Below are 12,428 nucleotides of genomic sequence, written 5' to 3' on the forward strand. Positions count from 1 at the left end.
AAAGTATTATAATTCTCTAGTTTAATAGTATAAAATTCTAAGTATAATAGTTGCCTTAGAACAAGGCTAGTACCCTTATAAGAAGACTTTAGTATATTTAAAGTATTATTAGGATTCTTTAAATTAAATACTAAAGATAAAGGTTCTTTCTAAAGATTTTACCTTATAATTAATAAGGCCTATATTTTTTATTCTTTAGATATATCCTTATATTTACTCTCTTCTTTAAAATAGATATTTAACTTAAGTAGTTTAAAGAAGAGATAAATAGAAGTAATCTAGGAATTCTAGTTATTAGTTCTTTAGAGATATTAATCTTAAGGTATTAAATAGCCTATAGTAGCCTTAATAAGATCTACTATTTTTATTCTAGTATTTTACTAGAAATAAATAGGTATTTTTAACCTATAGAATAAAGGTCTTACTCTTTTTACCTTCTTTAATATATATCTTTATAAGATATATAAGGTAGTTAAAGGGTTTTATAACTACTACTAATAGACTTATATAACCTTTGTTTAGTAAATATTAAATACTATCTCTTAGTTATAAAAAATACTAAGGGCTTACTCTTTTTATCTTAATATTCTTATAAAGAAAAGATAGTATAAAGGATCTACCTTATAAATAGATAAATAGGCTACTAAAGAGTATATATAACTCTTATAGTAATAGAAATACCCTAGGTATATAACCTAGGCTTATAACCTTTTAGTATAATAGGTAGGCTTAGATCTCTTAGAGAAAATAATAGCCTAATAGTATATAAGAGAGTTTATCTCTTATATAAAGATATATCTTATAGAAGCAAGAATATAGGATAACAAAGGTAAATATAGAGATATAAGGATATAGATATAAAGAAAGTATAATAGTTAGTCTTATTATTTTATTATTAACTATTCTAATTTTACTTACTTAAAGAAAGAATAAGATAAAATAAAAACAGGAAAAAATCTAGCCCTTATATAGCTATACTTAGCTTACTAGAATATTCTATACTTATATAAGCTGCTTAGAAATTACCCTAAGATTATGTAACTTAATAACCCTAGTTAAATAACCTTAACTTAAAGTAGTAACCTTGTTAAAGAGATAGTGTTAAGAGGAGGTTTCTTAGATATTCTAGTACCTTCTCTTATCTTCTAGTGATTACGTAATTAGATATACTTATGTAATTAATATATATATTAATCTACTAAGTTAGTAGATTATATATATATATATCTTATATATATATAACCTCTATAATAGAGGAAATATAAGATCAAGAAGTATTAAGAGTATAAGAGATACTCTTAGTTCTTGTACTTCTAATAGTAAGTAAGTTAGATATTATAACCTAATAAGCATAATAGGGCTAAGGTCGCCCTATAGGCGCCTAGTGGCTACTACTAAGGATATATACACACTATATAGGAATACGTTAGACTTGCCTCTTAGATTAGTAGAACTATAGTATAAGTTATATAAAAATATAAAAAACTAATAAACAATAAGTAGTTCTAAAGTATAGACTAATATACTAAGGGTACTTTATAGTAAAAGACTAATATTAAGATATTAGTCTTAGGTATACTAATAGGAATTAGGACTTATATATAGGATAGACTTAGAAGTACTTCAGAATAGACTTTAATAGCTTTTTAGTAAATTAACTTTATAGTTTTTATATTATTTTTAATAAAAAAAGCTTTTATTTATCTTCTTAGTTATATTAAAATACTTAAGCTATTTAGTTTTATTAGTTATATAATTAATTACTATATACTTTAAATAATATAATTACTAGTATACTAGTAAGAACTTTATACTATTATTTAGTACTTACTTTAATGTCTCTTACTAAATAATACTAACGTATATATATAGTAAGCTAGATAATATAGTAAGCTAAATACTTTTTCTTCTTCTTATATACTTCCTTTATATATTAGTTTTTCTTTATATATAATAATAGACGTCTATTTAAATAAAAGCTATATTATCCTTATACTAGTAGGTATTTAAAAAGACTTAAAACTATCTATATATAAAGCTACCTTTATCTATATTATCCCTTAATTAATACTATATAACTAATATATTAGATAAATACTATAATATAAAACTTATATAAATTTAACAAAGATAATATCTATAGAAGAGAAGGTAATTTATAAAAGGGTTTTTAACCTAATTAATTAAGGATTTTTACTATAACTAAAAGATATATAAAATATAGCTAACTATCTCTTTAATATATATAACGTAATATATATTAGACTATAATAGGTAAAGAACTTTATATAATACTAACTAGACCTTAATATATAATTATAATATTAGATTAACTATTAGAGAGTATTAGCTAAAGATTCTATAATTATTTTAGGCTAATTTACACTTATATAAAATATAATTACTAAGTATAAAGTTTAAGATTATAATATCTATAATTTTAATAAGACTAGCTTCTTAATAAAAATACTATTATATTTTAAGGTTATTATAACTTTAAACTAATATAAAAGGCTTTATATAAAGTAGCTTAGTAATTATAAATAGCCTTCTATTATTTAAAGTGTTTATATAGATAGCTAGGTAAAACTTCTATATATTATTATAATAAGTAGATATTACTTTTTCTTTTAGTATACTAATAGCTTATTTCTAGTTAGTTAGTATATTTACCTAAGTAAAAATAGATAAATAATAAAGAAAATTAGCCTAAATTAGCTAAAATATTATAATTTATTAAATAGACTTTCTCTATATATATAAAAAGAAATCTATAGGGGTATAATTATACTTAAATAGATTAAAGATAAGGTAAACTAAAGATATATTATTCTATAATTATCTTTAAAGTACAAGATATTATCTTCTATATATGTCCTTTATACCTAAAGTATCTAACTTGTATAGACAATAAATCTTAGTTTTATATGTCTAGTTTAACTACAAGGTTTATATAAGTGTGCTTTACTAGTTATACTAGCCTACTGCTAGTTATAATCTTGCTTGTCCTTGTCTTTGTATAATTACGTTAGAAGTGCTATTCTAATATAATTAGTATATAAAGTCTTATATAAAAGGTACTTACTACCTCTTAATTTTAAATAGCTATAATAACTATAAATTAACTCTCTTTAATAACTACTATAAAGAGGAAAAAATATTATATTATATATACCTCTTTATTTATTATATAAGCATTAGCCTCTTAATATTAGTTATTTTAGTCTATTAAAGTACTTATATAGTAAAAAGATTAAGAAAGTAATATAAATATAGATTATATAACGAATATATATAGTAAGTAGAAGAATATAATAAGTAAAATACTTTCTTATTATACTTTAAAGGGTACTTTTTTATCTATTTCTTAAAGATTAAGGAGTTATCTAAAAGAGATAGAAATTTCTATATAAGGGTTAATAAGGGTTCATAAGAGGTAGAAAATACCTTATAAATTATTAGCCTACCCTAACCCTCCTTTTTAAATCTAGCCTTTATTTAGTAGGCTAAATAAAAGGTTTTTTTATTTAAAAGGTTAGAGTAGGCTAATAATTTATAAGGTATTTTTTACCTCTTATTAACTCTTATTAACCCTTATATAGAAATTTCTATCTCTTTTAGATAACTTCTTAATCTTTAAGAAATAAATAAAAAAGTACTCTTTAAGGTATAATAAGAAAGTATTCTACTTACTATATTATTCTACTTACTGTATAAATATATTATATTATAAAGGATAACTTTTTTCTTAGCTTTAAAGTAGTATTTTTTACTTTAATAAGTAAAATAAATATATAAGTAGGTTTCTAATAGGCTAGCTTTATACCTTTTAACTTAGAAGTTATTATTTTTTACTTAGATTTTAAGCTAAAGACGCCTATACTATCTAACTTATAGCTAAGCAGTTAGAGCTCTTAGGATCTAAAGACGCTAATAATAGTAATTAATAGTATATAAAGCTTTACTTTACTAAAAAAAAGATTAAGGAATATTAAGGTAGCTTACTAATACTATTATATAAAGTAATTAACTTATAGATAAAAAGTATTAGTAAGTTAGGTTATAAACTAGCTCTTATTAAGGCTAAGGTTATTAGGCTTTATATAGTAAATAAGGTATTAAGTAAGCGTTAGAGAACTAAGAAAAGCTAACTATATCTTAGAGGGTTACTTAATACTATAGAATTAGAGGTAATATAGGTTAAAAAGAGGATTATTAATACTAAAGGTAAATATATTTATATAAAAAGTGCTTATATAAAGGGAGGTAAAGTATATAGTTAGTAATATAGTGATTATAAAAAGATAAAGTATAATATATAAATATATTAGGTACTTTAGAATTGTAATAGGCTAGGCTTATGTAAGGCCTTGCTAGATATCGCGGCCATAAGCCACCCCGGATCAGGCCTACCACGGAACCCACGATGCCGACGATCCGATGGCCAGTGCGGCATGGCCCTGATCAGACCAGCGGTGAGGCAGAGATGTACTGTTTTTCTCTTCTGATCCTCATCTGAGGATACTTGTACGTAGTCGCCATAGCTGGTTGTAATACACCTCGCCTTGGACCGTTACAAGAATAATACTAAAGAAAAAGATAATAATTAGTTTTAATTAATTTTATACGTTATAAATACATTTACTTAAATAAAAGTATAAAGGTAAAGAAAAATAGCTTACTTACTATATTAGCTTACTTATTATATATATATATTAGTAGTAACTTAATACTATTAGATATAATCTTTTCTTTATTATTACTAATAATATTATATAATATAGTATACCCTTTAGGGTATTATATTATATAAAAAAGATTATAGTATATAAAACTAGCGTTTACTACTCTCTTTTACTTAGCTTATTCTACATCTATATCTAAAATAGTAGTACTAATTTTTATAACGTTAATTAGGTCTATTATTAGCTAGGTCTATAGTTATATCCTATAAAAGCTTCTTCTCTATAGGCGCTAGTTATTTTATATATACTAAATTATATAAAGCACACTTTAGTACTAGCCTAAATACTAGTTAGTTACCTTAATAGTTACTTTAGTATTCTCTCCTTTAGCTATATTATTAACTAGATAACTTAAGAAGCCCTTAAGTTTATTAATTACTTTATTAATGGTCTTTAACTATACGTCGTTAGCTAAGTCTGTATATAGAATAACTAAGCTAAAGATAGCCTTATTTAAAAGCTACTAATTACTACCTTAGTAGTTAGCTGCCTAGCTAGTATACTATATGTAGTATTATCTAGCTAGCTGTTTCTATAAGGGATAGCTTAGATAGCTTATAACTTTAATAGGGTTAAAAGTAGTAGGTATAATATTTCTAAATAGTATATCTACCTTAAGATAATATACTAGTTAAGAATAGTATAAGTAGTATTAATTATATAGCTAGGTAAATAATATTAGTATAAAAGAAAGAATATATACTAACTTATAGTAGCCTTTTACTACTATAAAAAGTCTATACATAGACTTTTAAACCTCTATAGTCTTAGCTTTAGCTACTAACTAGAAAGAAGTATAAGCCTAGTTTAATTTATCTATATAAGTAAGATAGCTTTACTAGGTTGTTTATATAATTAAGGTATAGCGCTAATTAAGTGTATTTAGAATTATATAATTATATTAGGTGTTTCTTTAGAAAGTAAGGTCGTTTAAGACAGTTATTACTAGTATAAAAGGGAAAACAAACCTTAAATAAATATTAATATTAATATAAATATTAATTTCTTCCTCTTATTATATATACTTTTTATAGTAGAAAACACTTAAACATAAAGATTAAGGCATTTTATAAAGTTTATAGATTAATATATATATATTAGTTTTAGACTTATTATTACTTTAGATTATTAGAATAGTAATAAAGATTAATATAACTTACTATAAAATATAACCCTTATTGGCCCTTATATATAAATTTATATCTATCTTAAATAGCTCTTTACTTTTTAAAAAATAGGTAAAGAAGTACCCTTTAGGGTATAATAGAAATATAACCTAGTTATTTATAAACTATATTACCTCCTTATTTATTATATAAGCTTTAGCCTTTTAATATTAGTTACTATAGTTTATTAAAATACCTATATAATAAAGGAATTAAGAACATAATATAAATATAAATTATATATATAATAAAAGATAACTTCTTTTTTAGCTTTAGGGTAGTATTTTTTATTTTAATAAGTAAAATAAATATATAAGTAGGCTTTTAATAAGCTAGCCTTATACCTGCCTACAATTATCCGATAAGTCCTATCTCCGTGTGCGGTATACCCGCCAATTCCGCCGGACCGATGTCAGGTTGTCTAACCAATCCTCGGGTTCCGTGTGTCCGTTGACCAATATATCATACCTTGCACTGTTGGAAAGCTGGCGTACTACGCTACGGTACTTGAAACCTTAATCAACGGCCTACGGAATAAACAAAGAGTCCGAATGTCCAGCTTCAAACTCCCCTAGTACCTCTGGTGAAAGCAATCTAATTCGATGCGTCTTAAGGTTTAGGATCTAGTCGGGGGGTGACCGGGCCCAACTACATGTCCATCAGCATGGGGTCGACAAAAGCTAAACGGCGCAGACGTTAAAGTCAACCCTAGGCAGGCTTCTGTCCTAGGAACCTGCAATCCGTTAGAGTATTTGAGACGCGCCCATCATATAGTGTCGGTGGCCAAGTACATCAACTTGGTGCTTCTGTAACCGACGAGCCGTCGTGTCGAGTACTAGCGGTTACATCCAACATCCACTCAAACAACAGAAAGAAAAGAAAGCCAGACGCTGAGATGGATTCCCTGCCGCAGAAAATGCATGCATTAGGCTTATCAGCACCCGTGAGTAGAAAGGATATTAGGACAGCTTGGTAGAGGGAGACCGGGGGCAACCGCTGACGAGTGCAGAAGGACGGCTCCGACAAAAGAGATGACAAGATGCACACGTTGCGTCGACTCTGGAGAGAAGCTTTGGGCCTGGCCCCCGACGCCGACGGCACAGTCTCCGAATCGACCAGTTTCCTGGACCTGGGCGGTGATTCGATCAAGGCCATCAAGCTCGTGTACACGGCAAGGAAGAAGGGCATGTCGCTCAAGGCGACAGATCTACTGAGCGGGGCCACACTAGCCAGCCTGGAGGCCGCTCTACAGCTCCGAGACGCGGCAGGACCAGGGCCACGTATCCCCGCGTCCACGTCGTATCAGGGGCCTGTGGAGCAGTCTCTCGGCCAGCAGGGGTTGTGGTTCTTGGATCAGCTCAACCCGGACTCACAGTGGTATCTGTTGCCGGTCGCAATGCGGCTGCGAGGCCCACTTTCGGAACCGGCGCTCGAGGCGGCGTTGATGGCGTTGGAGCGGCGCCACGAGACGCTGCGCACGACGTTTGAGGACCGCGATGGCGTCGGCTTGCAGGTGGTCAACCCGCCTGGAATGACAAAACTCGAGGTGATGGACGTTGACGATGCCACCTTGGGTAAGACTTTGGCGCGGCACCAGACAACCCCGTTCAACCTGGGCGCCCAACCTGCGTGGAGGGCTGGGCTGCTGCGGCTGGGCCAAGATCACCACGTCTTGTCCATCGTGCTGCATCACATCATATCGGACGCCTGGTCCATCAATATCTTGTTGCGAGAGCTGAACCAGCTCTATTCGAAGGCACTCGAGGGCCAGCTGGACGATTCCTCGCCGCTGCCGCCGCTCGTCTTGCAGTATCGCGACTATGCTACGTGGCAGATGCAGGCCGCCCAGCAGCGCAAATATCAGAGACAGATCGAGTATTGGACGGTGCAGCTGGCCGACAGCAAACCTGCCGAGCTCCAGGCCGACCACCTGCGGCCTCTGATGCCCTCTGGCTGCGGCGCAACAATCGACTTTTCCATCGACGCAGATACTGACGAGGCGGTGAGGGCCTTCGCCCACAGTCAACAGACGACGCCCTTTGTCATTCTACTCGCAGCCTTCCGTGCGGCGTTATTCCGCGTCACCGCCGCCGACGACGCCACGGTCGCCGTGTTCACCGCCGGCCGGCCCGAGGCCGAGCTGGAAGGGCTCATCGGCCTCTTCACCAACACCGTCTGCGTGCGCACCAGCGTTGGCGGCGGGCGGGACTCGTTCGAGATGCTGGTGCGGGAGCGCGTGCGCCCGGCACTCATGGCCGCCGTTGAGAACTCGGACGTGCCGTTTGGCCGCGTCGTATCGGCGGTGCTGCCGCAAGCGCACAAGGACACTTCGCGCAACCCTCTGGCTCAAATCGCCATTGTCCTCCACGACCTCGACGGTCCCGACACGCCGGAGCTCGAGGGCCTCCGCAGCGAGCCGCTGGCCGAAGATGTCTTGGGCCTGAGAAGGTCTATCGGGTTCGACGTCGAGATGCATCTCCGCCGCGGGGAAGGGGGCCGCATGCGCGGCGTGGCTGTGTACGCTAGGGACCTGTTCGAGCCCGAGACCATCCAGGCGCTCGTCGACGTCTACCAGGTTGTGCTCCGGCAAGGGCTGAAACGGCCCTCGGAGCCAATCGCCGAGCTTCCTCTGGTGGCCGCATCCTCCAGTGCCCAGGTCCTCGGCACCGGAGAGCCATCGGCCTACCCGCGGGACTCGAACGTCGTCGACGTTTTCCGTCAACAGGTGGCGGCCTCCCCGGACGCCGTTGCCGTCTGCGACTCTTTGTCCAGCCTGACCTATTCCCGCCTGGACACCGACTCTGACCGGTTGGCCACCTGGCTGCGTCGACGAGACATGCCGCCGGAAACGCCGGTTGCGATATTGTCGCCAAGGTCGTGCCAGGCCATCGTCGCCATCCTTGGTGTGTTGAAGGCGAACTTGGCCTATGTCCCGTTAGACGTGAATTACCCCGCCGGCCGGATCCAGACCATCCTGAGCTCCATGCCGGGCCGGAAGCTCCTCCTCCTGGGCCCCGGCGTGCAACCGCCAGAGCTTGAATCGACGACAGACGTTGAAGCCGTCCGCATAGGTGACGCCCTGACGGAGCAACACGGGGAGCCTGATCTGCTCCGTCAGGGCCACGGCCCGACAGCCACGAGTCTGGCCTACATTATCTTCACGTCCGGGTCCACGGGCAAGCCTAAAAGCGTCATGGTCGAGCACCGCGCCATCCTGCGCCTTGTTGTCCAGAGCAACGTGATGGCCTACCTGCCGCCGGTCCCTCGTGTGGCGCACATGGCCAACATCAGTTTCGATGTTTCGGTCCAGGAGGTGTGGACGGCCCTCCTGAACGGGGGCACCGTCGTCTGCATCGATTACCTGTCGATGCTGGACGGCAAACAGCTCGAGGCTGTGATAGGACGCGAAAGGGCGTCAGTCGCTTGGATGACGCCTACGCTGCTCAAGCAATGCCTTGCCATCGCCCCAGGCGCTATTAGTAACCTCGACGTCCTGTTCAACGTCGGCGATAGGTTTGACCCCCGCGATGCGTCTAAGGCCAAGAGGCTGGTCAGGCGCGCAGTCCTCAACACCTACGGCCCGACCGAGAACGGCGTCCACAGCACCATATACGAGGTCCAGTCGGACGACGTCTTCCCTAACGGCGTCCCCATTGGCCGCGCCATTAGCAACACGGGCGTCTACGTTATGGATGCTCACCAGCGGCTTGTGCTCCCAGGCGTAGTGGGAGAGCTCGTTGTGACAGGCGACGGGCTGGCGCGCGGCTACCACGACCCGGCACTCGACACTGACCGCTTCGTGCATGCCACGGTCGATGGACGGCGGGTACGCGCGTACAGGACCGGCGATAGGGGGCGCTGCCGGCCTGTAGACGGTCAGATTGAGTTCATGGGTCGCATGGACTTCCAGGTCAAGGTCCGGGGCCACTTGGTGGAGCCGTCCGAGATCGAAGCGGCCATGGTCAGGGCCCACGAGGCGGTCAGTACTTCGGCTGTTGTCATCCTTCAGAATGACAAGCTTCGCGATGCCAGACTCGTCGGCTTCGTGACTTTGCGGAAGCCGGCCGATGTCGATGGCGGCCGGCAGCAGCAAAACGGCGTGGTAGATACCGACGACACCGAAGGCATGCAAGTCCTCATCCGTAAACGGCTCAGACACGTGCTGCCAACTTACATGGCGCCGCAATCCATCATCATCCTCGACAGAATGCCGCTCACCCCGAGCGGCAAGGTCGACCGCAAACGGCTTGCCGAACTAGCCAGCACGGCGCCGATTGCACCCGAAGCCACGACTCGCTACATGGCGCCGAGCAACGACGCCGAGGCCGCCGTGTGTCAAGAGTTCTCGGACTTCTTCGGACTTGACAAGGTCGGCGTCGCGCACAACTTCTTCGACCTGGGCGGCAACTCGCTGCTCGCCATGAAGTTGGCCGCGCGGCTTCGCATCCGCTTCCATGTTCTGGTACCGGTCAAGGCAGTCTTCGACCATCCCACGCCTGCTGCCATGGCCGGCCACCTGCCCCGCGTGGCAAACAACGATAACGGCGATGGCGCCGGGGCACCGGCGGCGTCCGATGACTATATCAACTTTGAGCTGTGCCCCGGCGGGGAGGCGTTTGTTGAATCGGCCATTCGTCCGACACTAGATGCCCAGTACCGCAATCGCGTGCTGGACGTCTACCCAGCCGCTCAAAATGTTTCCTGGTACATCCACGGCGACGTCGCTGGGGAATTACTAGTATCTTACGTCAATCTGCCTGCCAGCTACGACCGCAACAAACTGGCCGAAGCCTGCGTGTCCCTCGTCCACACAATCGACTCGTTCAGCACCGTCTTTGTGCGTGCCCAGGGTCGCATATGGCACGTTGTCCTGGATCGCCCCGACGTTCCAGTTGACAACATTGACGTCGACGGGCAGGACGAGGCCTTTGACGCCGCAACGTCTTCCATCCGCGAATCCGACCAGAGGAACCCCCCCAAGCTTGGAGGGGGGGCTCTCTGGACTCGCGTCGCCATTCTCCGGAACCAGCAGGGCCAACTGCGGCTGGTGCTCCGCATCAATCACGCCCTCTGGGACGGCCTGTCTCTCCCCGTCATGATCGAGACCCTCCAGTCGCTGTACGAGGGCGTCGCTGTGCCGCCGCCGACTCGCCACGCCCTCTTCGTGAAGCGCAAGCTCGACAACCAACCCGAGTGCCTCAAGTACTGGCGACGCGTTCTCGAGGGCTCCTCTCTCACCACCATGCAAAACGTGCGGGCCATGCGCAAGCCCGGCGACGACACCGGGCTGCTACTTCGCCTCGTCGACGTCCCCCCCGAGGCGCGAGCGTCGGCCAGCATCACGCAGGCCGCCGTCTTTACCACTGCGTGCGCCCTTGTACTGGCCAGAGAGACGGGCCAGGGAGACTTGTTGATCTGCAGCATGACCTCGGGCCGGCAGTGGCTGCCTCCGCACATGCAGCGCGTCGTCGGACTCCTCATCCAGTCTATGCCCCTGAGGATCCGGAATGTCCTCGATGGCGCGGCGGATCTAAAGGCCCTGGCACTCCAGGTCCAGAGTCAGTACCTCGAAAGCGCGCCGTACGAGGCTGTAGAGTTCAACTTCATCAGGGACAACGCCGGAGTGGACTGGGCTCCCGACGCGGACCGCTTCGGCGTTACCGTAACCTTTCAAAACCAGGGACCCTCCCACGAGAGCACCACCAACGGTCGCAGTCTCCAACTGTCCACCCAGCTCACCCCCACCGTCATACAGCGCAAGTCGACTGTGAGCGGTGAGATGCTGTCCTGCATGCCGATTTTGGCTGGTGAATGCAGCATGGATTTGGGGTTTATGGCTATTCCACAACCCGACAACCGACATTACATGGTCGGCATTGCGGCGGATATGTCGCTCTGCCTGAACCCCGAAATGGATCATATTGTTGACCATGTGTGTGACACGTTTTTGTACCTGAACGCGGCTTTAAGGGACGTTTGAGCAATATTCGCGCGTATGGTTTTTGCTGTAGCTTCTGTATCTTGATTTCTTTGCTTTTTGACCATTCGTTAAACTTACCATAGTATATGGCTTACTATCTATATACGTTATATAATATATACATACTGTTTTAGGAAAACCTCCAAACATACTCTTTCCTAGGAGGCGATCCTAACTAATTCTTAGACCTGTAATTATCCAAATACATCTCTAACTAGGGCTGATTCACTAGAGAAACCTAGAGGGACTCCCTATTATTTCACTTTGTTATTCCGCTCCATTTAACAGTTACCTCCTGCTAAATTCTTCCCCTTCCATCTAGACAAACCCCCCCCCCCCCCCCTCCCCCCTAACACTATAAACCCGCCATTAACCCCCTAGAATTTAACATTAACTCTGATAAGTAGTATAGGAGCTATGAAAGTTAATCTAGGTTAGAGATACCCCCTTATATAGTAGACTTTAACTTGCCTAGAAGTAGGTTACGCAGGATTCTATGGGAGCGGTTAACAGGCAGACACATTGTGGGGCAGCACT

General features: G+C 40.9%; 1 protein-coding gene across 1 annotated transcript; it reads left to right on the top strand.

The window, feature by feature from the left end:
• Nucleotides 1–6,440: 6,440 nt before the first annotated feature.
• On the top strand, nucleotides 6,441–11,891 carry LY79DRAFT_663925 (uncharacterized protein; the record flags this gene model as incomplete). The annotated part of the gene is made up of 2 exons (XM_060562855.1): nucleotides 6,441–6,854; nucleotides 6,921–11,891. Exons 1-2 carry the CDS (start codon nucleotides 6,807–6,809, stop codon nucleotides 11,889–11,891), a joined length of 5,019 nt encoding a protein of 1,672 aa, XP_060407281.1. The 5' UTR covers nucleotides 6,441–6,806.
• Between the last annotated feature and the right edge of the window lie 537 nt (nucleotides 11,892–12,428).

Source organism: Colletotrichum navitas, assembly GCF_030913465.1.
Source record: "Colletotrichum navitas strain CBS 125086 chromosome Unknown LY79scaffold_167, whole genome shotgun sequence".
NCBI classification, from domain to species: domain Eukaryota; kingdom Fungi; phylum Ascomycota; class Sordariomycetes; order Glomerellales; family Glomerellaceae; genus Colletotrichum; species Colletotrichum navitas.